Here is a 24,331-nt window from a genome sequence, read left to right as displayed (position 1 = left end):
TTGGCAGTCCTAACTGGCTTAACTTTCCTGGCTTAACATTAAATATTAATTGTCTTAGATTTGGTTTAGTTTGCTGCTGTCTGGTTGCTATATGATCTAGGATGGGATGATAATATAAATGATAACTGGGTCTTAATTATACGAATATACATTTCTGCAGGAATTAAATAAAATGCATTTATTCCAATCTGGATCTGATGAAATGTAGAATATACTCTGTAGATATAATTATCACGTTATGTTTTGTGGAAAATGTTAACAAATGAACTCTGGATCTGGGAGAGAAACAACAGAGCAATTGCCTGTCATATCTGTAATTATTAAATACAGTTTAGTGTCCAACACACGGTTGTTTCTAAAATTTCTCTATTAGAACTCATTATTTATTGTTTAAAATGAGAAGTGAATTTGGGAATGGATATCTTAGCCAATCAGCGTTGCCATTCTTACGGCGGACCAATCAGAAATCACTTCCGTGTTCTGACGCACCACTGGTGCTCCTGGGCTGAGACCATGCGGATGAACAAAGTACATGGCTACCTCTTATTTTTATTTAGCCATGGAGCTCATCCTGCCTGAATGACTTTAACAATATTATAATGTGAACTTATGTTCTTTGTGTTTTCGCTCATTTGAAGGGAGTTGTAAATTCTCCACGATAAATCGAGCCCCAAATAGCATTCACATGCGAACATGGACGGAGTGGCTGCAAACGATGGGATGTCAAGCTCCGGAAGAGCAAAGGTAGATGACTAAATAATGGCTTTATACCCTCTGGATCTGATTTTATACAATTCAAAAGTGTTTCTGAATGTTCACCAAGTTTGGCCGTAACCACGCGATAAGCATTATGTCCCTTTTGATTGGCTATGAATGGGATATTTGCTTGAAAACCAATAGTTTCATGTTCTATTGATCGACATCACTTTTCGGTCAATGAGAGCGCAGTAATTCCTGCAGTTTGTTCGCTTAGTGGTTACTGACGCTGTCCGTTACTGTTTTGTGAATCTGAAAGATAGTATTGTATGTAAAGCGTATGGCGTAGATTGGCATCTTTTCCAACCAATTGTAACCGTCCCCAGTGTGTCGCATTGGATTGTGATTGGAGCAAATGTACTAGTGGGCGTGACTCTGTTGGAGAGGCAGCCGTGTTTTTATGATGATTTGAAAATGGCGGCGGAAGGGTTCACCACTGGAACTTTATCGTGAATGCACAGAAAGCGGCGCTGTCCAAACGACATAATTTCCCACAGTACTGAAAAAGTTGATAAAGAAACCTCACTGCAACGTATATGTTATTAATAGAGGAGCATTTGGAGCATTTACGGTGGGGGTTTTGAGGCCAAGTTAGCGAAGTTCGTTGAAAATAACCATAACAGCGTTTCAGAAGGATAACGTTAGAACTTAAACGTTTCTAAACTGGAGCTAACGCTAGCTAGCTAAGTTAGCTTATACGGATAACGAGAGATGCGCTACTTTGATTGTTTTTACATTTTCCCCGACTTGTCATGTTTTGGCTTTTATCCTTGATAAGTGTTACTACTAACGTGTTCCTGACGCGGTATTTATTAAAACTGAAGTGAAGAAATATCACGAAAGCTATGTCGGTTCTAGCGAGATAGCTAACAATTTGTTAGCTACTTTTGCCGATGCGTTCGGTGTTGGGAGCTAAGCGCGAGCTAATGCTAAAGCTAATGCTAATCCGTTTCCCACCGCACAATCGTTTTGTTTTGGTGGAGCAATGGTTCATTTCAGTGGAGGGTAGTTAGCTAGCCAGTACATTTAACACAGCTTGTTAAGTGAAGTTCCTGTAGTGTTTTTTAGTAGAGTTTTAGTATCAAGTGTGTGACAAGAATGGTGCCTTACTATGGCTCATATCTAGCTGGCTAATATTGTTATTAAATAGACCAGCTGATCAGGGTTCAATTCAATAAAAACAAGTTCAGTATTATTATTTTTTTTTTTTTAAAGCTGACTGTAATGTCTAGTCTACTAACTAACTAGCAAGTTATCCGATTGGCTGGCGTTTTAAACACTTTACTAAATTCAGGTAACTTTATACGTAGTGTTATTTTAACTCTTTCTTAATTACACTGTTGGGTTGGTTGTGTTTTAATTACGAAGGTTTTTACCATAGCTTAGCTAACCTTTTCTAGCTAGCAGGTAGCTCTTACTATTACTATACTATTATTATACACTTACTATAGCTTTGACAGACGAGTATAGGAGAGATCAGGTGTCTTTCTGTGGGAATTATTTCCTCCGTGACAGACTCTGGATATGGAAGATCCAAATCCACGATACAGCAAGCGACTGGTAGGTAGTTTTACTAATAACTCATCCATCTGGTACTGATATTACTGAACCAGTTATATGTGAGTCAGCCTGATTATAGCTGTTACATTAGGTTTAATCCCAAACCGATGTAGCAGTTCTTGTCTTGTCACATTTGTGTTTGAGAAACTAAAATATGTGCATTATTATATCATTAAGTCAGAACTTGGTGTACTTTTGGCATATTAATATTTTTGGGTCATTTACGCTAGAATTGCATGGTTTTGTTTATTTTTGTCCTTGGATTGAAACATAGCGGCACAAAAAGTAAACACGGATGGTTTTTATTTTGCAGTGTAATATTGTGACTCTTTAAAGGTTTTGTTAAGCCTTTCAGGATCTGTCCCTTATGATTATTTGGGCTTGAGTTTTTGACCAGCTTCCCCTTCCTGATTGTTTCAAACTGTGAGGAAATAGAAGACTAAACGATTGTAGCCTCTTCGCCTCTTCTGTCTTGTTGATTAGGTCTTGCTGCTGATGTTGTTGTTGAAACATTGTCCATACTCACCGTTGAAATGCCAGATTTGTGCATTCTATTGTATGCCTGATGATAAGGTTACAAAATCCTAGAAAAAAGAGAAGACATGCGATTCAGGTCAAGTAAGCAGAGAGCAAGTGAGATGAATGGATGATACAATGCGATACAAGCTGTAAGTGGTTTATCTCTTTTTCAAAGAGATAGCAGTGGGAATAGGAGCGACGTGATTGGTCGAGCTGACCATGTGAGCGGAGATGCAGAAGCGGAAGGGGTGAGGAGTGGGAGTGGGAGGGAGGGGACACTGCAGAGGCAAAGGATCACAAGAGAAAAACGGACCACTGGTCTCGCCACCGAAAGGAAAACGAAGAGAGAGACTGAGGGATGGAGGACAGAGATGAGATACTTACCCTTGTAGATGGTGGTGTGTTGAGGAAGCGAGGGAGGAAGAGGAAAAGAAAGAAGGGGGACGAAGATGTGACACTGAAGGTGCGAGGTGTGTAGTGTTTCATTGCCCTCCACAAGGGCTATATTTAGGGGCACTGCAGTCTCAGGCCTCAGATACAGAATAGAAAGGATCCTAAAAGGAAGAAAGACAGACATGTAGCTGAGATGTGGCACTGGTTTAGATGTAAAGAGCTGTTTTATCAGCCTTGCCTGCAGTGCTCCAGATTTTGCTGTTTTTGTGGCAAGTGCACTTTCTTTTCAATGTGTTTTATTTTTATTTTTGGCTATACGATCTACTAAACTCAGTTAGAGATCTGTCTAGGTATTAATGACCCAATAAAACAGCCATTAACTGCTGGAAATCTAAGCAGATGCGTTTGTCCTTTTAACGTTGTCTGAGTAAGGACACAATGTTCCTGGTGCTCCATGCAGTCTGCCTTCTTCGATCTTGCTCACTGAACTGTGCAGTATAAATGGCTTTGGTTGAAGATGGACACAGGAAATGACTGTGTGTTGTAAGGACGCATACAAACAGGTAACCATATTTGTATCTATCCAGACCACATAAATGTCACGAAAACTTATCTGACTTCTTAAAGAAATGTGCTTAGTCATGGGTGAATGTATTAGGCATAGTGATATTTAGTCAGACAAAGTGTTTTATTATTGGGTCCTTGGATAAAGTGGATTTACTTGTCATCACAGCAGTTTAATGTCTTTGGTTCAAGGAAATAAGGATCCACTATCCACCTGCAGTCATTGTATAAAACATTTTACTAGCAATATAGCTGCATTAACTATAACTTCTTATTCGTGAGGATGTTGCCGAGTCATGGCAGGATTTTGTATTGATTTTCTTCTCTCTCGTCTGTGTTTGAGACAGACTGTGTGATGACGTGGCCGTAACATAGTCTCTATTGGCCAATAGTGGAACATCACCATAGAGATGCTTTAGACGTGATGGCTAGGCCAAGATTGGGACAGTTTTATTATTCATTTATGGGTTGATGTGTGGATGTGGGGGACGGAGAGAAAGAGAGGCATCAATCACCCAGTAATGTAAAAGCCAAAGTAGTCAGTGTCAGTTACAGACAGTGCATCTTTTGCAAAGAGTTATTTCAGACACTTATTTAAATATTTTATTTAAAAGGAATTATTTGGATTGTGTGGGTATGTTTCTCATTTAAACACAACACTAGTATTTCTTGTTTAGCATGAGAATAACCAGCCATTAAAATATAATCAACACCATCAGTATTGTCCAAGTAATAAAGAAAAGATGTCCCTAAATTATAACATTTTGTTTCTAAAGAGTAAAACATGTTGGAGCATGCAGTTGTAGAAAAATAATTTGCTACAGGGGTATGTGTTGTGGCCTGACACAAAGTGGAGTTTCTGTTACCATCTTGATGTGGATTATCATCCCATAACAGAACCCCCTTGAAGTGTTTTATTCCTTTTATTACAGTTACAGTTATTGATTTTTTTTTTTTTATTTTCTCCCTAATTTGATCATTTGCTAATTGCCACCCACCTGCCAACTCTTCTCTGTCATGTGACAGCTACGAGCCAGGTGGGTGAAGGCTAACACGAGCTTCCTCAGAGACACCTGAAGTCAGACACTAGGGGTGTATATTGCAAGTTTCATGACAATGTGATATAACATCGATTCTTGAAGCCAGCGATTCGATATTTGCCAATACCTCAATGATAGTCACAATGCGATATCGATTTAGGGGCCTGCAATCAATATTACACAATCAGTAACATTTCTATTAATTCACACATGCAACCAAAATATATTTTGAAAAAAAAAATTATTGAGCTTTTTTTTTCACTATGCTACATATTTTGGTGCAAATAAGGACCTGTGATGAACTTAAACTTTGACTTTTGAAATATAAAGCTTTGACATTTTCACACTCAACATGACAAAGCTGAAGAAAAATCTTTCCTGCCCCATGATGTCCAGGCATCTGTTGTGCTTTCGACTCGACCTGCATCCATTAGCTCACGATGAGCATCATCTTTAACTTGACTGTACAGATTTGGGATGCAAGTTTCATTGAAGTAATCTCTCGATAATATAGTGTATTTTGGCTCGAATACATGTATTAGCTCACGAAACCCTTTGTTTTCCACGACACTGTAGGGCCTAAGATCTTTTCAAATAAAATAAGAAATGGCAGGTGTTATATTAATTGCTCTTTTGGAGTTATTGCCTAATTTTAGTGTAAAAAGGTTGGTCAAGGTGGGCGAGGGGGTCTCTTTCACGCTAGCAGTAGAAGTGGTGTCAGTACCATGTCTCCTTTTGAGGTGTTCTGACAAGTTGGTTGTATTCCCGGAGTATTTTATCTCATGCTGGCATTCTTTACAAGTTAGGTGGCTTTTGACTGTCGGTCCGTCTTTTCTGGCGAGTCCAAAATATTTCCACATCCATGATTTGTTTCTAACTAAAGAGAAAATGTTTTTTCTTGATCGTTCATGGTGCCGTGCTGTGGCGCTGGCACTTGCAAAACCTGAAAATGATGCGAGACAAAAATGCGTACATACGTCACGTGCGGGACGTGGCTGGAATTAATATCCTAAATAAATGTTTGACTTAATAATTATACGTTTCGATGTTTACGCATTGCATCGATACATCGGATCGTTCGTTATTTGAGCAATACATGGGTCCATATCAGTGGATTGTTACACACCTACCAGACACTGCATCTTTTCGAACTGTTGCTCCTGCTGCTTCACAGGACCGGAGGCTAGTGTTGATGTGATTGAAGGACGAGGGAGAGTAAGCCATCCCTCCCACCCAGAGAGCACGGGCAGTTTTGCTCTCTATGACCCCTGGCCACAGATGGCTGTGGCATCATTGGTATATAAACTCATGAACTCCTGACGACAGGGTGAATGCTGTTTCTGTAGCCCTTTGCAATTTTTAATTTATTAATGAATGACACGTTGTGCTGTTTAACTATTTATAGTTACGTTTAATGTTTTGGGATGTGTCTGCAAGATTATGTAGATCGTCCATTATTCATTTAATATAAACCTGTGATTTGAGTTACAGCCAGCACTGCTGTATATAAAAACAATGAAGCTTTTCCCTTTAAAAGAAGAACGTTCTGATCCCTTTTTGTTTCTATTCGTTTTTCTATCAAAAGGTCACAAGAGTAATGGTGACTTGCTTTAAGAAATTTTGTGTCTTATGTTCTTGAGCATGATCTGCGTTATTTTAAAGTATTTTAAATCTGATCCAGTCTTTATCCAGTGTGTCTGCCTCTGATGCTCATGCTCATCTCTGACTAATAATACTGTTATAAGCAGTTAGATTGAGAAATGTATGTCGATAAAGCAATTCTCTTTCTCTTAAATTAGTTACATTATTACATATTAAGCAGTGTAAGGCTGTAAATGTACACTGTAAGCTAATGTTAATTACACAGACACTTTGTTGTTAGTCATCATGACTCCCAGCTTTTGTCAAATTTGTAAAATTTAAATAGCAAACACCTATATTTTAATTATAACTCATTTTGAGTGTTTATAATTAAACCAAGAAATGTACCAGTGGTAGTCTGCACATTTTGAAAAGAAATATCTGAAAACAGAATAGCTAATTTATCATGATTGCTCAACATGTATTCTTTGTTATAGCTATAAAGCAGCAAATTTTATGTTAACAATAGATCAGAGGTCACAGATAGTGTTGAATCATGGACTTGACATCGAATAGTATGTCTGTAGGATGAGTAATAGGCTTCTAATTGTTCTTTTTCCCCTCTTCCCAGCGGTCAGGCACGCGGCGACGTTACCATGACGATGGGATCTCTGATGATGAGATCGAGGGGAAAAGGACCTTTGACCTGGAGGAGAAAGTATACAGTGATCGCTTTGGTTCTGACAGAATCAAACGCATGGAAGGAAAAGGTACGTCTCACCTTCACAGCTTTGCATTTGCCTTGAGCTCTGTGTACCTGAGTTATCTGGACTTGCAGGGTAGTGCTGGGCGATTGTCATAGTTAATTCTTTTAATTCAAATTAATGTTTTAACACGATTTTCAAAATGCTCTAATCGAGATTGTGCATGGTATTATGTATGCATATTTAAATTTTTAATTAAAAGATCCGTAAATGCTATTTATAAGTTTTAACCAGTACAAATGAAAAACACAACTTTCTTAACTTGATAAACACCTCCTTACGTCACTCCGTAAATGGGGAAGGAACTCGGACTTGAGAAGAATACCCCAAGTCGACTTCTCAGTTGCGGTGGCATTTCATGTCACAAAAGACGTGGTCCCCATTTACTCTGTCGAGAAAGAAAGTTCTCAAAAATAGTGCAAAAATAGTATAATATTTATATATTTTTTAAAATAATCCTTTCTTTAAATGTTTGATTAATCTTTATTTAAAAGAACCATTGTTTGCACTATTTGCTATAGGTGGTGTCTTTTTTTTTTTTTTTTTTGGCAATATCGCCCAGCGCTATTGCAGGATACCGGTAGAAATAAGACACAAATTTTCAGATACTTCTAATGTTAGAGTATGTGTCACATCTTGAAAAAAAAATAAAAATTTTCTTTACATCACCTAACACCAATAATCTATAGGTTCTCAAATTAGAATAAGATGTTTCTATAGGAAAAGGAAGAGCTAACAGAAACTATTAGTGTATGCATTATACTGATTGTAATAAAAAAATTTTAAATGAATGCATTCCTTTGTTTAATCACATTTTACACATACCAACTGCTGTGTTTGAGCCATGTGGAGTGATTCATTTTTCTTATGTCTGTCTGAAATCTACTAACCACACTGAAATCTACTAACCACAGAGATTTGTATGTGAGAGCTGGTGAAGTAGCCTGTTGGAGTTTACTGCAAAAGAAAAGTAGATCAGGATCTATAATGTAACGTGTAATTTTCCCTTATTAACGTATTATTTTAATGATTCTCACTAAAACTGCTATAAATGTATTTTATGGCAGTGTTCTTGATATGGAAGGATTGACTGTAGTTTGTGCCTTAAATGATTAAATAATACCATTTTGTGTCGTAACCATAACGAGTGCCTCACACTTGCAAGTTTAATTGTACAGATCAGGAAAACAATCATGATTATGAATTTCTGGATACTCCACTACCAGAACAGCACACAATGTTCTTCTGAATTGTTTTTAGATGCGAGTGTAACCTATATCAAGCACAGCACACAGGTGTTGAATTTAACCAGCGTTATATAGCTGAACGCTTTATTGTTCTTTATTTTTGCCACAGCATGGCAGTCCAGATTTTGCCACGTCAGCAGTCATGCACCTTGTGGTTGCAAAAGTGATCTTTTTAAAAAAAATAATAGGATGCCGGGCCGTGAACTTAGAGTTTGACATTGCCATTAGTAATAGCCAGTTCCCAGTGTTGCAGCTCTCTTTTGTATCACTAAGCTGTTTTCCTCTGAGGTTCAGGCACATTTTGAGGAACTGCAGTTATCCAAAAGAGGAACTAATAAGTTGAGAATATTCATGGTCTTTTTTCCCATATTCAGTATGATACAGATGAGATACTGATAAATATACATCACAGTAAACAAGCCTGCTGTCTGCAAGATTCTGTTGCCAAGTTATGCAAAAATAAGAATATTGTCATAAGCGTTAAGACAATTTGTGGCATAAGATAAGACAAAGCTTATCTTGCCAACTTGCTCAAGTCAATAGAAGGTAAGATCAATAGATTTGGCTAAGAAAACTGATAAAAACCTGTATTGGGTAATAAAAATATAAATATTTTTTAACTGTCCAAGACAACTGACTCAACAGTAAGCAGCATTTAGCTTTTTCGAGAACCCCTTCATTTCTGATTACCTTTCTAGTGCTTATTTCTACTGTCAGTCAGTAGATAGATTATGTTTTCTTCTGTTTTGCATGGTTTTGGAAACATAATTACAAAGGGTAAGGATTTTTGTAGCAAATTATGTTTGTTGCCTTTTTGACAGTCTGCAGATTAAGTAGCTTTGCTTCCTTAGTGTATTTACTGTTGTAAACAAATTGCATGTTATGTTTTTCCCCCCCAGATTTCACATTTGAGTTCATCCAGAGAGGCGGGCTGAGGGATCCAATTATCTTTGAACGACCAGATGGACTTGGAATCAAGTAATGCATCTTGTCCCATATTCATAATATATAATACAATTCTTACACCCCATAAGGATACTTCAGTGTTTTTGAAGCTAATCTCTGGCTTCCACATTTGTAGCCTTTGGGGGATTTTGGGGGAAACATTTTCCTGTACTGAGAAAAAGTATAGAAATTGGTGGGGAAGTCAAAAAGATGTAAGCCTATTTTTGTAAACTAAATGTGTTTAACATATGATGAGATTTGGAAGTACCTTTTTAGGCAGAAGCATTTGCCATTATTTGTTACTATTTTCGGTTCTGATTGTACATAGGTACTACATAATTTTAGAGAAAGCTAAATAACTGCTTTGTGAAGACATTCTGTAATATCTTTCATTCTGAAGCCTCTGTTAGTGTAATTTGTCATGAATCTTTAACACTGATCGATGGTTTCTTATTACACCATGCCAAAACATGTTGAAATTATTGTTTTTGATAATCTCCAGCTAAGTGCTACAAATGCAGTGAAAAGATAATAATTTTTGTTCAACCACAATACAAAGATTTATGCCAATTTCTTTTATATTTTGTGCGACACATCTTTGTTCATCTATCCTTTACTACAGTGACAGAGATGCACAACACTGCAAAATTATCACAACAAAAAACAAAATCAGACAATGTAAAAACAAATCCCACAACATTATAACAATACAAAAAACAAAACCTGACGACAACGACAAAATTTAGGAAAACAACAATGGGAATCTTTATAGAAGGTAGCAATCCTCTTTCTACCACTATAGAGGAAAAACTACAAATATGACCGAGGTATTTTTCCTTTTAAAAACAATTTACGTTTGTTCATTAAGCACTTAATTTAGGATATTTTTCGATGCATGAATCACTTGCAGTATTAATTTAAAAATAAATAAATAAATAAATAAAAATAATAAAATTTCCAAACCCCACAGCTGGATGTACTGCAGCAAGACATTTTAAGACATTTACGTTTCTCAAAATTTTGTGTTGTTGAATTTAGTTTTTGTGTTAATGTTATGTTGTCTGCTTTGTTTTGTGTTCCCCACCGTCTTTTTCTATATTCCTATGACAGAAGCTGCAGTATTCTATCATTTATCCAGAATGTTTTTTCTACTGTTTTTCTTTAGAATGCCAGGTTCAGACTTCAGTGTGAATGATGTGAAGATGTTTGTGGGTAAGGAATTTACACATTTATTAAACTCTGTACCTTTTGTCTTACAGTGGTAATACGTTATAAAGTGGTAAAGTTGTGTTTCATAAATACCAATACTGTTACTAATAAATGAAAAATAGTAGGAAGCCAGTTGGTGTTAAATTAATGTTAAGATAATGCTCAACAGCTTTAACTCATTGTGCCAGTATGAGAATGCCAAACCCTCTCTATGGTAGGCAGTCGGCGAATGATTGACGTGATGGATGTGGCGACTCAGAAGGGCACAGAGATGTCTATGGCTCAGTGGAGGCGATACTATGAGACTCCACCTTCCCAGAGAGAGAAGCTGTACAATGTCATCAGCTTGGAGTTTAGCCACACCAAACTGGAGAATTTAGTCAAACGACCTGCAACGGTTAGAGCAAGCAGACACACAGGAAACTCTCGATTCACTTTCAGGTTATTTTCCTTTCTCCCAATTAGTATGTTTTGTCTCTTGTTGTCTCCCAGGTGGACATGATAGATTGGGTGGATAATATGTGGCCACGGCACTTAAAGGAAAGGCAAAGAGACTCCACCAACTCCATCCTTGACATGCAGTACCCGAAAGTGCAGAAGTAAGCTAAAATTATGTCTGGTTTTTGAATTCATGTTATACCATGGCACGGCTGAATTCTTGAATCTGATTGGTCAGGAGGCGTGCATTATTTCTGTATATTCGCACGGCTCAGACAGTAGTTCCGGCTGTTACATTAACTGTAGGTTTATATTAATGCGCTCATTCTACTACCTTATTACCTTATTTATAGTAACAGCTCATACACATACACACATGGTATAAGTGGAATAACACACTCCAGACTGTGCTGGTATATGAAAATAATGCACTCCTGTTCACGTTGTGTCACCACCCCAGCATATAACCACACAGTCTGTCTTGTCTTATTCCTCACTTATTTTATTGCTTATATGTATGTAAGCTTTGCCAATGGCAAGAATTACTGTTTACTCCATGAACTGGAGGATTACTTTTCCCTTACCCCATCCTTTCCTTGTTTATCCTCCCTCAGTTACCCTTTTCCTGTTGGTATTTTCTCTCCTTCTCTTTATTGATCTCATGTTTTCATCATATTCTTGTGTGCAAAGATACTGTCTGATGAGCGTGCAGGGCTGTTACACAGACTTCCACATAGACTTTGGAGGCACGTCTGTGTGGTACCACATACTGCGAGGATGCAAGGTATGCGTGAATGTGTCAAACTCTACAAGTTATTATTAAAGTTTCCCTGAACTAAAAAATATGGAATTTTAGTGATACTTTGCTAATACTTCCATTAAAAACTGGTATGAAGATTTTTACGACTTAACAAACTGAGCCCATATGTAAATATGAGCTCAGTTTGTTAAGTCGTAAAAATCTTCGTGGCTTGAGCGTATCAGTTCCTTAAAATATGTTCACTTGGCAGCCATATTTAAAAAGCATCCTGGCAGTTATTTTCTGTCATACAAGCCTGGCTCTTATCTGCGTGAATGGCGCAAACCTATATTCCAGAAACAGGTCGAGTAGAGACTGGTCAGTCACTGATTTAGGGATCAATTTATAAATTTAAAATTTATATCCGTAATTTATATATTTCTGTAATACTGCTAAAGCTGACAATGTCCACTGTTAAAACCGCTATACAAATAAATGAATTCAATGAATTGAATTGAAAATTGCTTTCCAGAATCAGGCAAAAATTATGTAAGTAATGTGTGGCTGGCTGGCTCGGATATAGCCACCATACTGGGCATTACTTGCTACCTTATTCAATTTCAAGCAGTGGTCTGTTTCTACTCATACAGTCTCTGGCTATACCTGGAGACATTTAGCAACCTGTATACATGAGCTCTCAGTTACCCTAATTGACAGGGGTGAGAATATAAGTGTAAACAAGGTTCAAGGTCATTTTTGGTAGTTTACTGAGCACCAGAAATATGAAGCTATTTATTATTCTGTATAATTTATTTTTGATTGTTGAGTAGTTTAAATCAACCACTCTTTACTTAGTACATTTGATGAAATCAAGATATTAGTAATTGAAAAGCTCCAAAAGGTGTCATTGTTTCTATAAAAGCCATTGTAACTGAGTGAGATGAGCCAGTGGCTGACTTTTTGTGCCACAGGTATTTTGGTTGATTCCTCCGACACCACAGAACCTGGAGCTCTATGAGAACTGGGTGTTGTCTGGAAAACAAGGAGACATCTTCCTTGGAGACAAGGCTACAGAGTGCCAACGGATTGAGCTCAAGCAGGGCTACACATTTATTATCCCCTCAGGTGAGTACCTGAAATTTTTACAGACAGTGATAATTAGTAATTTCACCAAAGTTGTTTAATTTGAAGTTACATCAGTGTCGCATCCTGAAAATGTTTTGTATTAAGATTCGTGTTTATGTGGATATTTGCTTGTGTCCACAGGTTGGATTCATGCTGTGTACACGACAGTGGACACACTTGTATTTGGTGGAAATTTCCTACACAGTTTTAACATCCCCATGCAGCTCAATATCTCCAACATTGAGGACAGGACACGGGTGCGCAACAAATTACATAGTCTGAGTTAAAAATAAGCATGCTCCAGATGTGTAATTAAAGCCTTTTTTTTGTTTGTTTGTTTGTTTTTTTATTTATTTATTTATTTTTTTTGTTTGTGCACTATTAAAAGTTCTTATCTCATTCTCAGTAACATTTCAGTTCTCCTATATTTCCACTATTTTAATTTTTAACTGCTTTTTTTACTTTTCATACAATGTTAACATGTTTCTTATTTCTCTTCCCACTAATCAGGTGCCAGCTAAATTTCGCTACCCATTTTATTATGAGATGTGTTGGTATGTGCTGGAACGGTATGTGTACAGTCTGACCAACACCTCCTACCTCATCCCTGAGTTTCAGAAACACTCTCTAGGCATCGGTTGGTATCTCAGCAAGAACACTTTATCTAAAATTGCTAATTTGGCTATTGGTGAATAAAAAGTACTTTGAATCAGTAGGCATAAAACAAACTGTACACACCATTAACTCAGTCGTTGTTAGCAGAATTAGCTGTTTTGTTTGATCTTGGATTGGTGTCATCGTTTCAGGACTTAAGCGAGAATCCTCCAGTTCTGAAGCCTTGAATGGTCATGTAAAGGACGAAGATGATCCTCCCTCTCCTCCAACTCGGCCAGGGATGAAAGTTCACATGACACCTTTTGAGCTGGAGGGTTTATGGAATTTGCTAGGAAAGCTAGAATCTCTTCCCTCACACAAAAAGTGTGTTCCTGCAGGAATACATAATGCACCTGCCTTGCTCCATGACATGCGGGTAAGCCTAAGGAAATAATGCTGACCAAACCATTAACAAATATATTAAATATAAAGTTGATGGCTTATAATCATTTATTTGCCGTGAATACCTGCGATATGATGAAGAGTGCTTACGAGCAATGTTATGTTCAGCATGTTTAATCAGCCTACATTAGCAGTTTTTGTGAAAGCTATCAAGGATTTCTGGAAAAGAAATTTAGTTTAAAACATTTATCACTCACTTGATTTTCACTTCTGCGCACTGAATAAATCTAGTCATCTCATTAACCAGTGATCAGGAAATACTTCGTAGGTGCTGCAGTAGATTGGTGTTATTTAACAAGATAGAATGCAAATTAATTCTCATGTATTAAAATGTGTGTGTGAAAATGCCAGTTGTCTTAGTTGAAATTGTGTGATACTGTGTTGATTAACTCATTCCTCTTTTCCTCAAGGTTAATAGTCAATGTGTTTTCCCCCCAGGCATTACTTAAAGAACATGCTAATGATAACCCTAAACTTTCATACACTGGAAGACCCATTGTTAAATGGCCAAAGAGGGTAAGATAACTCTAAACTTTAAAATGTAATAACTCAACCAATGCTATTTCTTGGTCTCTCTTTTCTTTTTTTTTTTCTTCTTTTTTCTTTTTTCTTCAAATATACATTTCATGATTTGTAGTGCTTGCAGATTTATAGTCAATTAGTGATTTTACGTTGGTTCTTTAATGTGTAATCATAAATACTTAGTATTTGTCTTTTAATCTTTTATAGGTAACACACTTTGAAGTTCTGAACTTAAAGAAAAAGTGCAATAAAAAACAAAGATTATCGTATTGTTACCTTATTAGCATTTCTATCTGTTTCTCAATCTCTCCTACTTTGTTCCATCCAGCCATCCTGGTACCAGCCTCCCCCACCCCCTGCCCCAGTAGGTCGTCCCAAATTAGCCACCACTCCAATCATCCCTCGTCCAACAAAGCCAGCCTCCTCAATGTCAGCGCTGCGGCGGAGGCGTGTGCGCTGTAAGCGTTGTGAGGCATGTCTGCGGCCAGAATGTGGCGAGTGCAATTTCTGCAGAGATATGAAGAAGTTTGGTGGCCCTGGCAAACTGAAACAGACATGTGTCCTTCGCCAGTGTCTTGCTGTGAGTGTACAGTGGGGTGTGGATGTGTGTGTCTGCATGTTTTGTTGAGCCGTTTGTCTTTGACTACTTTGTAAATCCTATACTACATTACAAATATTATGATTTTATTAGGATTACAAGTTATTACTAGAAATGGTTTGTTTGGATGTAATGTTCATGCTAATTTCTGACATTATACTCCAGATTGACTTTAATTGCAGAAGAGACTGCTGTTTTTACAGTTGTGTATGTGTGTGTGTGTGCATATATATCTATGTGTGTGGTCTTTTTTTTTTTTTTTTTTGCGCTTGTGATTTGTGTAAAAAAGTGAGAGAAGGGAAGTGTGTCTGCATTCATGTCCTAATTGCTAATTATTTCAATAGAAATTTATTTTAGATTCACTGGCAATTTCTGTGTTTGTGCCACATGAGTGTATATTACTGAATACTTAGAATGGGTGATTGGGATGAATAGTGTAATTGATGAAGTCAGTGTAAAATTAAAAATTCACATCCCCACACAAGTTAAAACAGTAGGAGAAAGAAAGACTAAGCAGTAACTCGCAACCAGTAACCTTAAAATGTAAAATTCCATCTACATTTGTTTCTTCTCTCACATGTAGCCTGGCTTGCCTCTCTCTGCGGTGTGTGAAATTTGTGAAGAAGGGAACCAGGATACTGGAGAAGAACTCATGGAATGCTCCAATTGCGCGCAGATTGCCCATCCTGGCTGCCTAAAGGCATGTGCTCATGTTAAGCAGTATTTTCCGTGTTTTGGTACTTAGGTGCATAATACTAAAATATGGAGACCTCTTGAATGCCTCTCATCATAGTTTATCCATGTATGCCAGGGGTCATCAGGTAGATTTGACCTTTGCGCCAAATTATCACAGATCTACTATTTGGGGTAGAGATCATACTACATCTACATGTAGTGCACTATGTAGTGTATGAAAACAAGTCTAATATTGTTGCACTACATATGCATGTGTATAGTGTATGGCATATGATAATTGTGGAAGACTAGTAAATTAATCTCCTTTAAAACTATTCTTACAAGTAGGCTGCAGTTTATTTGTAAAAAACTGCTGCTTGACAGGTTTTGCACAAAACCTAGGACTGAGATGGATCTTATTTTAAAACTGAAGTACTAATTGAGTGCCTTCGCTACCAATTTTTTTAATGCCTTTAGTACCAATTGGTAGTGCCTTCAGTACCAATTTCTCCTAGCTTATATTTTCATTTCTCACTAGTTTTCCTGGACTTGGCCTAACAGCACTCATCTTTGTCAGTCTAATAGCTAGTAATAGCAGTGTTTTTGGCTGTTTATACAGTATTGTGCAAAAGTCTTAGGCAACTAATGTGACTGATGTTTATTTTATACAATACAAAACAAAAGTCAATACAAAAACATTTTAGAATTACAGACATTAATTTTTTAACAAAAAATTGAATGTCACAGAAAAATGTGTGTATGTCAGTAAAGAAAGTAACATTATATAATACACATATTTTTAAGACAAAAAAACTATAAAGTTTTACTTGCACAAACGGAAGCAAATGAGACAGTCAAAGCCTCCAGAAGAACTGTGGCAGATTCTATGGGCTGCTCAGTAAAACCTACCAGCTAATTACTTTATAAAACTTTTTTATAAAGTAATTTTTTTTATAAAGCTTTAAATTATTAAAGCAAAGGGTCGTCACATCAAATACTGACTTTATCACTGATTACTACTCTTTATAGAATTTTTTTAATGTTGAAATGTTTAATGTTCATTATCTTGGAAGGCCTCTTTGCATTACTGCATTTCTTTGCATGTGCCTAAGAGTTTTGAACAAAATGGTATGTGAATGTTTTTTTGTTTTTTGTTTTTTTCTCTTTCTCCGCGGTACTACTCTAATGATGTATTCATGCATCTACAGTGTGAGAGATTCACCTATATGTAGATATTTTGTAGTTATTTCAATAGTTCTTGATAGCAGGACAGTATTCAGTACTTCATCCTTTTTATACATTCTGCATAGTTTTATTGTAACTGTAAAATTTGTTTTCTTTCATTGTGCTTGTATTAAAAAATTCTTTCCTGTAGGTGCCAGGTGAGGGTGTAGTAAACAAAGATCTGCCCAGTTGCTGGGAATGTCCCAAATGTGTCTTGGGCAAAGACACAGACTCTGAGGTAAAAACATTATGAAACGATGCTCTGTGTTTATCCTGTTTTGAATGGGATGATATGAATAGAATTTATACTGTCTTCTCTCATATGGCACATTTAAGGCAGTACCATTGGATGTATACATATAAGTATACAAGCACACAGCTCTGAGTGTTTAACAGTGCTGCTTCTTCCCCTGTGTGTCAGTCGTCGGGCAGCGGTGATGACCTCACGACTCAGGAGGGGTCGGGGGGGCTGAGGGGCGAGGGCGGGGCGTGGCACGGGGTCGGGCGGCCCCCTTCCTCTCTATCACATGGGTCGCTACGGAAACAAGTGGCGGCCCCAGAGCAGCGGCTCAGGAAGAGGGTGAGAGGCTCCGCCTTCCTCACGCCACGGCTGCCGCACATATACCCGAACTCCTGCTATTCCTTTTTCTCTGTATCCCTTTCTTTTGACTCCCTGCTACCATTTTCCTGTCTCTATTTGTCCTTTTCTATCTATCTCGCCCTTCCTGCCCCTTTTCATCATCATCCCGTTGCCCCATCGCTGCTCGGACTGACTGGTGGGGGGAGAGGACCTCAGAATCAGCTCTGTCTGCTGCCTGTTTGATTTTTCATTCACTTTGATCATGACATGAATCCTGTGTGCTTGCATTTGTAAGGGCCTGCATTAAACACCTTTTTTTTTTTTTCCTTAACAGATCAAATTGGAAGGAGCCAAAATGCATGTAAGTAATAAAATAGGGCCTTTTTAAGTACCAGAATTTGTGGCACCAAAAAACTAGAATTGTTTTGGTAGCAAACAAGAAGTAATGGCAGTTGAGTTGAGGCCGTCAACACTGTTGCTTGTTTATGCATGTCATGATACAATGTGAGCCAATATGTACATAGACAGGACAAAACACAAAAACAGATTAGTCTGCTTGTTGGTGCTGTTTGTTTTGTCAGATACAAAACTGGACATTTTATTTTTCAACCTGTGTGATTGTCAAAAACTATATCGACACAATGATTTAATGAAACGTGCAGCACTTTTTTCTTACTTTTTTGGCATCAATAACATACCTGCAGTTCTATTTTCAAAATGACACAATTTAGAAACTCTTCGTCAGTTATCTTTTTGTCAGTTATTTTGTTGAAGTTAACCCTCAAGTTTCACCCTCATAGCTGATGTTTTGTTATTGTAGAAGGGAGAACATAACAATTTTGCCTGAATCCCCTGTATTCTGTCGTTAGAAACGCAAGTCATCCTCGCTAGATCCTCGTGTGGCTAAAATCTACCGCCGACATGGAATGGATTCAGGCAGTGATGACGAGGATGGAGAAGGAAGGAGAAAGATCTCACTTCACTCAAGGGGTGCAATATCTGCTCGCCGTGGATTTGGGTCTGGTAGGCGGGGCCTGTTAAGAGGCTCATCACATCAAGGGGGCAGAGGGAGTGGTGGCATGACCACAAATTCCTCCTCCATGAAAATGAGGCGTGGACTTGGTGTAAGGGGTGAGCGCGGAGGTCGCGTTCGCTTACGAGGTGGGTCCAAAATGCAGCGAAGGCGTTATGAAACAGAGGATGATGACGATGACGACGACGATGATGATGAGGATGATGATGATGAGGAGGAGGAAGAGGATGAAAGTGAAGAAGAAAGGCATATGAGCAGGTCTGAAAAAGTTCACCGTTTACGGCGTCGGCGGCGCAGAGGTGAAGAGGACGACGAAGACGATGATGAGGAGGATGAAAGTGAAGAACAAGACTTTGATGGAGAGGATGAGGAGATGGAGGACCTGGATGATGGAGGGGAGGAAGATGAGGATGATGAAGGTGACAACCATTCAGACTCGGAACCTGACCCTCCTGTTCTGCTTGTCTCAGACTTAAATGACGAACTTTTAAATGGTTCTTACCTGACTGTCACGTTGCAGCGCCCATCAAAGGCTAAACGTGATCCTGGGTCTATTGTACCCAAACTGGAGGCAGCCATGTCTCCTCGCACTCCTGGTAATGCTGATTTACTCCAGCGCAGATCCCTTCACAAGTATCGCCAGAAAAATGGCAGCTCTCTCTCCACTGGAAATGGTCTTTCACAACCCAAAGCCAGTCTAGCATCAGGCCGTCATACACGCCACAGGAGTTTGAACCTTGATGGTAGAGCCTCACCTTCCTCCACTTCCTCTCGCTCTTCCATTTCTCCTCCTCCTCCTCCCCTGACATCCACCACCGGCTCCTCCCCTCCTTCCCTCCTCACTCATCCCTCGTTCCGGGATGTGGGGAACGAACCAGGCTGTGAGAAGGAGGTGTGGGTGTCAGTGTTTCGCTACCTGAGCCGAACAGAACTGGCTGTGTGCATGCGGGTTTGCAAGGCCTGGTACAAATGGTGAGTAGAGGTGCTAATTGTTGTAATATTTTCTTTCTCCATGTAGAAAATGTATTCTCTGAATAGAAAATTTTTTCTCTGAATATTAAGTTGCTTTGTGGTGGTGTTACAAAAAGAGATGACGGAAAAAGACAGAAAAATATATAATAAGTATATCTTATATAAATATGTCAACAACAGAGAATTCACCCACCCCTTCCATAAAGCAGTGTTGATCTGCATGTGCGCATAATTATGATGCAATACAATTGCCAGTATGTGTATACTATACTGTATTCCAATGCAATTTCCCAAGTTTTCAGCCCCGTGGAGTTTCTTAAACACATGTGATGACAATTTGACCAGTTTGTGGACTCTAATTAAATTACCCCCCCACCAAATGTGTGTGTATGTATGTGTGTGTGTGTGTATATATGTGTGTGTGTGTAATATATATATATATATATATATATATATATATATATATATATATATATATATGTGTGTGTGTGTGTGTATATATATATATATATATATATATATATATATATATATATATATATATATATATATATATATATATATACACACACATATATATATCTTGACAGCTCTCAAGTTCCCTTTTCATTGTCAGATCACAAATTCAGGTCCTAATAATGCCACAGACCTCTGTAACCGAGAGTCCAAAAGATTGTCCAAATTGGGTAGCAATTGGGAAGGTTGTCAGTTAGACCAACACTAGCCAATTGTGGGCATCTATTACCTCATGTAGAAGGTAAGGGGGGTATTGAGCGCTTTCTCCCAGTGTGTTCACCTTCCATTTTAAGTACCAAAATTTTCTCTCTTTCTTTAGGTGTTACGATAAACGCTTGTGGACTCGGATAGATCTCAGTAGATGTCGCTCCCTCAGTGCTCAGGCTCTGTCAGCTATTATTAAACGCCAGCCTGTCACACTTGACCTGTCCTGGACACCCGTGTCCAAGAAACAGATCACCTGGCTTACCCATCATCTTCCAGGTATTAACACCAGGCTCATAGCTTCTCCATAAACAACTCATTATTATAATAATAATAATAAATATTTTATCAAAAAAAGATTTAACAGTTTACAAAGTTGAAACATATTTGTATGCATACATCATGAATGTATATTAAGTTGCAGAATCCAATTAGCATTCATGTAGCTAATATATTTTTTGTTTTTGTCAGGACTGAAGGATCTGATCATGTCAGGCTGTTCATCATCATCTTTTTCGGGCTTGAGTTCTCAGAGCATACCTTGTCTCCGCACACTGGACCTGTGCTGGGCCGAGAACATTAAAGACTCTCAGCTCAAAGACCTCATCACTCCATCAGGTCAACTGCATGCACCCCCCTTAGTAGCCCATGTTAAAACCCAAATCTTCTGTAGTCCCATCATTCAAGATGAGCCAGCTTGAAATAAAGGGAATAGGCTGAAAGTAAGATTGTGATGTTTCTTTCTGAATTTTACCTGAAACTAACTACTCTCTTATTCTCTCTGCTTTAAACCATCTAGGTAGTGAAAATCGCAGCAGGCTGAAAGGCTTGTTAACTTTGCGGTTAGCTGGTCTGGATGTGAGTGACTCGACACTGAAGCTGATAATCAAACACATGCCGTTGCTGAGGAGGTTAGACCTGTCACATTGCCCTGTCCTTACAGATCAGTCCATCAGCCTGCTTACAGCCATTGGCTCGAACACACGCAGCACTCTCAGAGAGGTCAACCTTGCAGGTATACATATTTCTTACATGTAACCCTGCCAGTATTGTGCTAAAGTGGGCTTGACTTTATAGTCCTGAATTTTGAGGGCAGGTTTCAGCATTAGTCAGAAAGAGGAAGTTAAATGAATATTGTTTTCAAGTTAAGTCTTCATCTGTAGCATGGTGCATCTGTTGTGTAGTTTACCAATACTTATAATTTGCAGCATTTTTGCATAGAAGTGAGTTTTGAGTAAACATGGATTCTGTTCTTTTATCTCTAGGTTGTAATAAGCTAACAGATGTCTGCCTGAATTATATGAAGCGCCTCTCAGCTCTAACACTACTGGACTTGCGGGGCTGTAAGGGTATCACGCGACATGGCTGTGAAAACTTCATTTCTGACCTTTCCTACTGCACCTTCTTCTGTCTGACTGAGGATAAACTCATCCAGAGGATATCTTAACACAGACACACACATACAGCACACAAGCTCTTACACCGGTGTGCTCTACGGGCTGCATCATAATGCTCCGACAAGATTCTGAGCTCCCTCACAGAGTCTGGATGGGCAGGTGGATGGAGGGATAGAGGCTGCGCCCCTGGGGAGAGGAAGAACGCACAGAATCTGAGGAGAGTTATGTTCTTTTGTGCCAGGCATTTGGGCTCATTCAAAGCGACTTTGTAAAGAAGATACCAAGGCTCATGTGGTCAAATTGGAAATCAAAATATATTGATCCAAACTACCTGGGTGACTGAGAGGAGCCCAATCTTAGGAGTATAGTGAGGAGAGGTTATAAAGAATGTTGGCTACATATGGCAGTGTAAGGTATGGGTCTTACTATGATACTGTAAACCAGCATTACCATGAGTGAGGGGAAAGGAACCAACCATGGTACAACATGTGACATTCTGCCAACAAACAGGAGGCAATGACATGCACTTAAATTTGAGTGCCACGAAATGTAACTGACCTTGACCTGACATCTCACATAGTCGCAATTACAAACGCACATGCAGAATTTGTGTTTCTTTTCTTTTCTGTTCTGTGTGCTCAGATATGTCAAGCTTTGATGTCTGACGTCTGTTTAACCTTTTCTGTCTGGACGGCTTTATCAACATATTCTGCTACACTTAGTAAAATGCATCAAGTTCTACTTAGGCCTCTTTCCTTCCAGTTTTTCTCCCTGAGTTTTCTTTGCTTTTATCTTTGTGATCTTTATCCTCATGTATCTTTACCACTTTACCTGTGTCTGTCAGTTTTCTCCCATATCACCATCTTCCTCTGTACATTTGCTGGGTTGTTTATAGTGTACATGTATTTTTATTTTTCTTCTGAAGCAATGTCTTAAGTGCAGCCAGTAGCAACACAACCTTTTTTTTTTTTCTTCAATTTTTTTCAAGAAAAGGGGAAAAAAAAATAAAAAAGTCACAATTCCTGTGAGATTTGTGGCAATATGTAACTGCTTTGTTCTTATGGTTATTGATTTCCTGTTCCACAGTTAATATGACAGTATTCAGAACTACAAATCACTCATTCCAGCAATGTGAGACCAAATTTTTAGGGAGAAAAACACTTTATTGGCATTTCGAAATGGACCTCATACATTTCCAGAAACTTAAATTTGTATTTTAAAAAAATAATAATGTTTTAATGTATCAGGTTTGTTTGAGTCTAAGGTGAACATGTGTGTGTAAGCCAGAGGTAAGAAACGGTGTTGAAATTGTACTCCATACTGTAAATTGCCCAATGTATAGATTTCAGTGGTCATACTCCAGCAGTTTGAAAAAAGAGGAGTAAGTAGTTAGTTACCAAACAGCATTCCTCTAATTCCTCAGTTCCACATTTCTCACTTTATTTCGCCTTCCCCTAATTTCTCCAGAGCTTCTTATTGAGCATTAAGTTACAATCAGGCACTAGAGGGCGCAGCTCTTCCAGCTGTAAACAGTCATGCTACATTCAGATAAATGCCACTACATTCAGATTTATAGTGCCACAAAGGTATTTCTATACTGCACAAATGTGTGTTTGTACATCCTTACCATGACCTTGCTTTCTCTGTTTGTCAAGTAGGTGAAGTGGTTTCGTCAGTAACTGCACAAATGGCTGATTTCATCAGCACCTACTGCACAGTGAGAGATAGTATTAATGAATGAACGAAGTCTATCCTCCAAGCAATTAGTTCGTGACAGAGATTCTCCAGGACAGATGCTGAACTACAGTAATGACTTGCCATGAATAATTCCACTGCTTTTGTGAAAAAGTGCTGACATTATAATTGAAGGGCATGGATTTATCAGAGATAATCTGCAGTCCATTCACTGTATACTTCTCAAAAAGTATCCCAAGAAAACACTGATGCGCTGGAATTGAAATTCTTGACTGAAACTAGAGTTCCTTCTCCAACTGTCCAATGAGATATTTTGTGGAAACGCTGAGTCAAGTAATCTAGAGAAGAATTTGCTGCTTCAAAATAATATACAATATTGTTGTATTAAATATATTTAAAATTTGAGTTGTATAGATTAGGGGTTCTCAAAATTTTTACAGCCAGGGGACCCCCTTTAATTGTTAAAAAAAAAAAAAAAAAAAAGAATTCCATGTACCCCCTTAGTATAAATTTTGTATTTCACATCATAATCCAACTCTTCAAATATTAGGCTCATTATTTAAATGTGTACAATAATATTTGGATATTTATTGGAGTCATAAAGTGTTTTCCTGAACTTTCCTCGCACAGAACGTCGCTATTACAATTGTCATAAAATTTTAAATTGACAATATTTATAAGCCTAATTGTTTTTGAGTTACTGAGGTTTGAATTAAACTCCTTTAATTCAAATGACCAGTAAAACCATCTAATAAGAACTCAGTAATATGTGTATATATAAATTTGATGATGGTAAGTTGTGGGTTTCCATCATCGTAACCCTCTGACAATGCTTCACAGACCCCACATTTCCCTGGGCATAGATGATGAAATGCTGGTTTTATATATCTATATACATACAGTATATGCATCAAAAAGTATTAATTGTAAGGGTACCAATTATTTTAAAACCATGGTTTTATAGAAAAAAAAAATGCAG

The 24,331-nt window shown here is 38.1% G+C and overlaps 1 protein-coding gene across 6 annotated transcripts; it reads left to right on the top strand.

Moving 5' to 3' along the window:
- Nucleotides 1–413: 413 nt before the first annotated feature.
- Nucleotides 414–23,663, top strand: kdm2aa (lysine (K)-specific demethylase 2Aa). 6 transcript variants are annotated; one of them, XM_026934742.3, is made up of 23 exons: nucleotides 414–528; nucleotides 639–744; nucleotides 7,045–7,183; nucleotides 9,324–9,402; nucleotides 10,535–10,581; nucleotides 10,797–10,975; nucleotides 11,071–11,177; nucleotides 11,707–11,800; nucleotides 12,727–12,880; nucleotides 13,022–13,137; nucleotides 13,391–13,517; nucleotides 13,687–13,910; nucleotides 14,375–14,452; nucleotides 14,787–15,038; nucleotides 15,640–15,756; nucleotides 17,107–17,193; nucleotides 17,377–17,535; nucleotides 17,870–17,896; nucleotides 18,405–19,540; nucleotides 20,376–20,539; nucleotides 20,732–20,878; nucleotides 21,060–21,275; nucleotides 21,526–23,662. In XM_026934742.3, exons 2-23 carry the CDS (start codon nucleotides 694–696, stop codon nucleotides 21,705–21,707), a joined length of 3,882 nt encoding a protein of 1,293 aa, XP_026790543.1. In that variant the 5' UTR covers nucleotides 414–528; nucleotides 639–693; the 3' UTR covers nucleotides 21,708–23,662. The 6 variants fall into 6 exon arrangements, with proteins under 6 accessions (XP_026790543.1, XP_053088471.1, XP_026790551.1 ...); XM_053232496.1 differs by having other exon boundaries at nucleotides 478–744; nucleotides 21,526–23,661; XM_026934750.3 differs by lacking the exons at nucleotides 414–528; nucleotides 639–744 and adding an exon at nucleotides 835–2,316.
- The last annotated feature ends 668 nt before the right edge of the window (nucleotides 23,664–24,331 follow it).

The sequence above is a fragment of the Pangasianodon hypophthalmus genome, chromosome 3 (assembly GCF_027358585.1).
Source record: "Pangasianodon hypophthalmus isolate fPanHyp1 chromosome 3, fPanHyp1.pri, whole genome shotgun sequence".
Classification (NCBI taxonomy): domain Eukaryota; kingdom Metazoa; phylum Chordata; class Actinopteri; order Siluriformes; family Pangasiidae; genus Pangasianodon; species Pangasianodon hypophthalmus.
The sequence above is the reverse complement of the archived record's forward strand: the minus strand, read 5'-3'. Positions and strand labels throughout refer to the sequence as shown.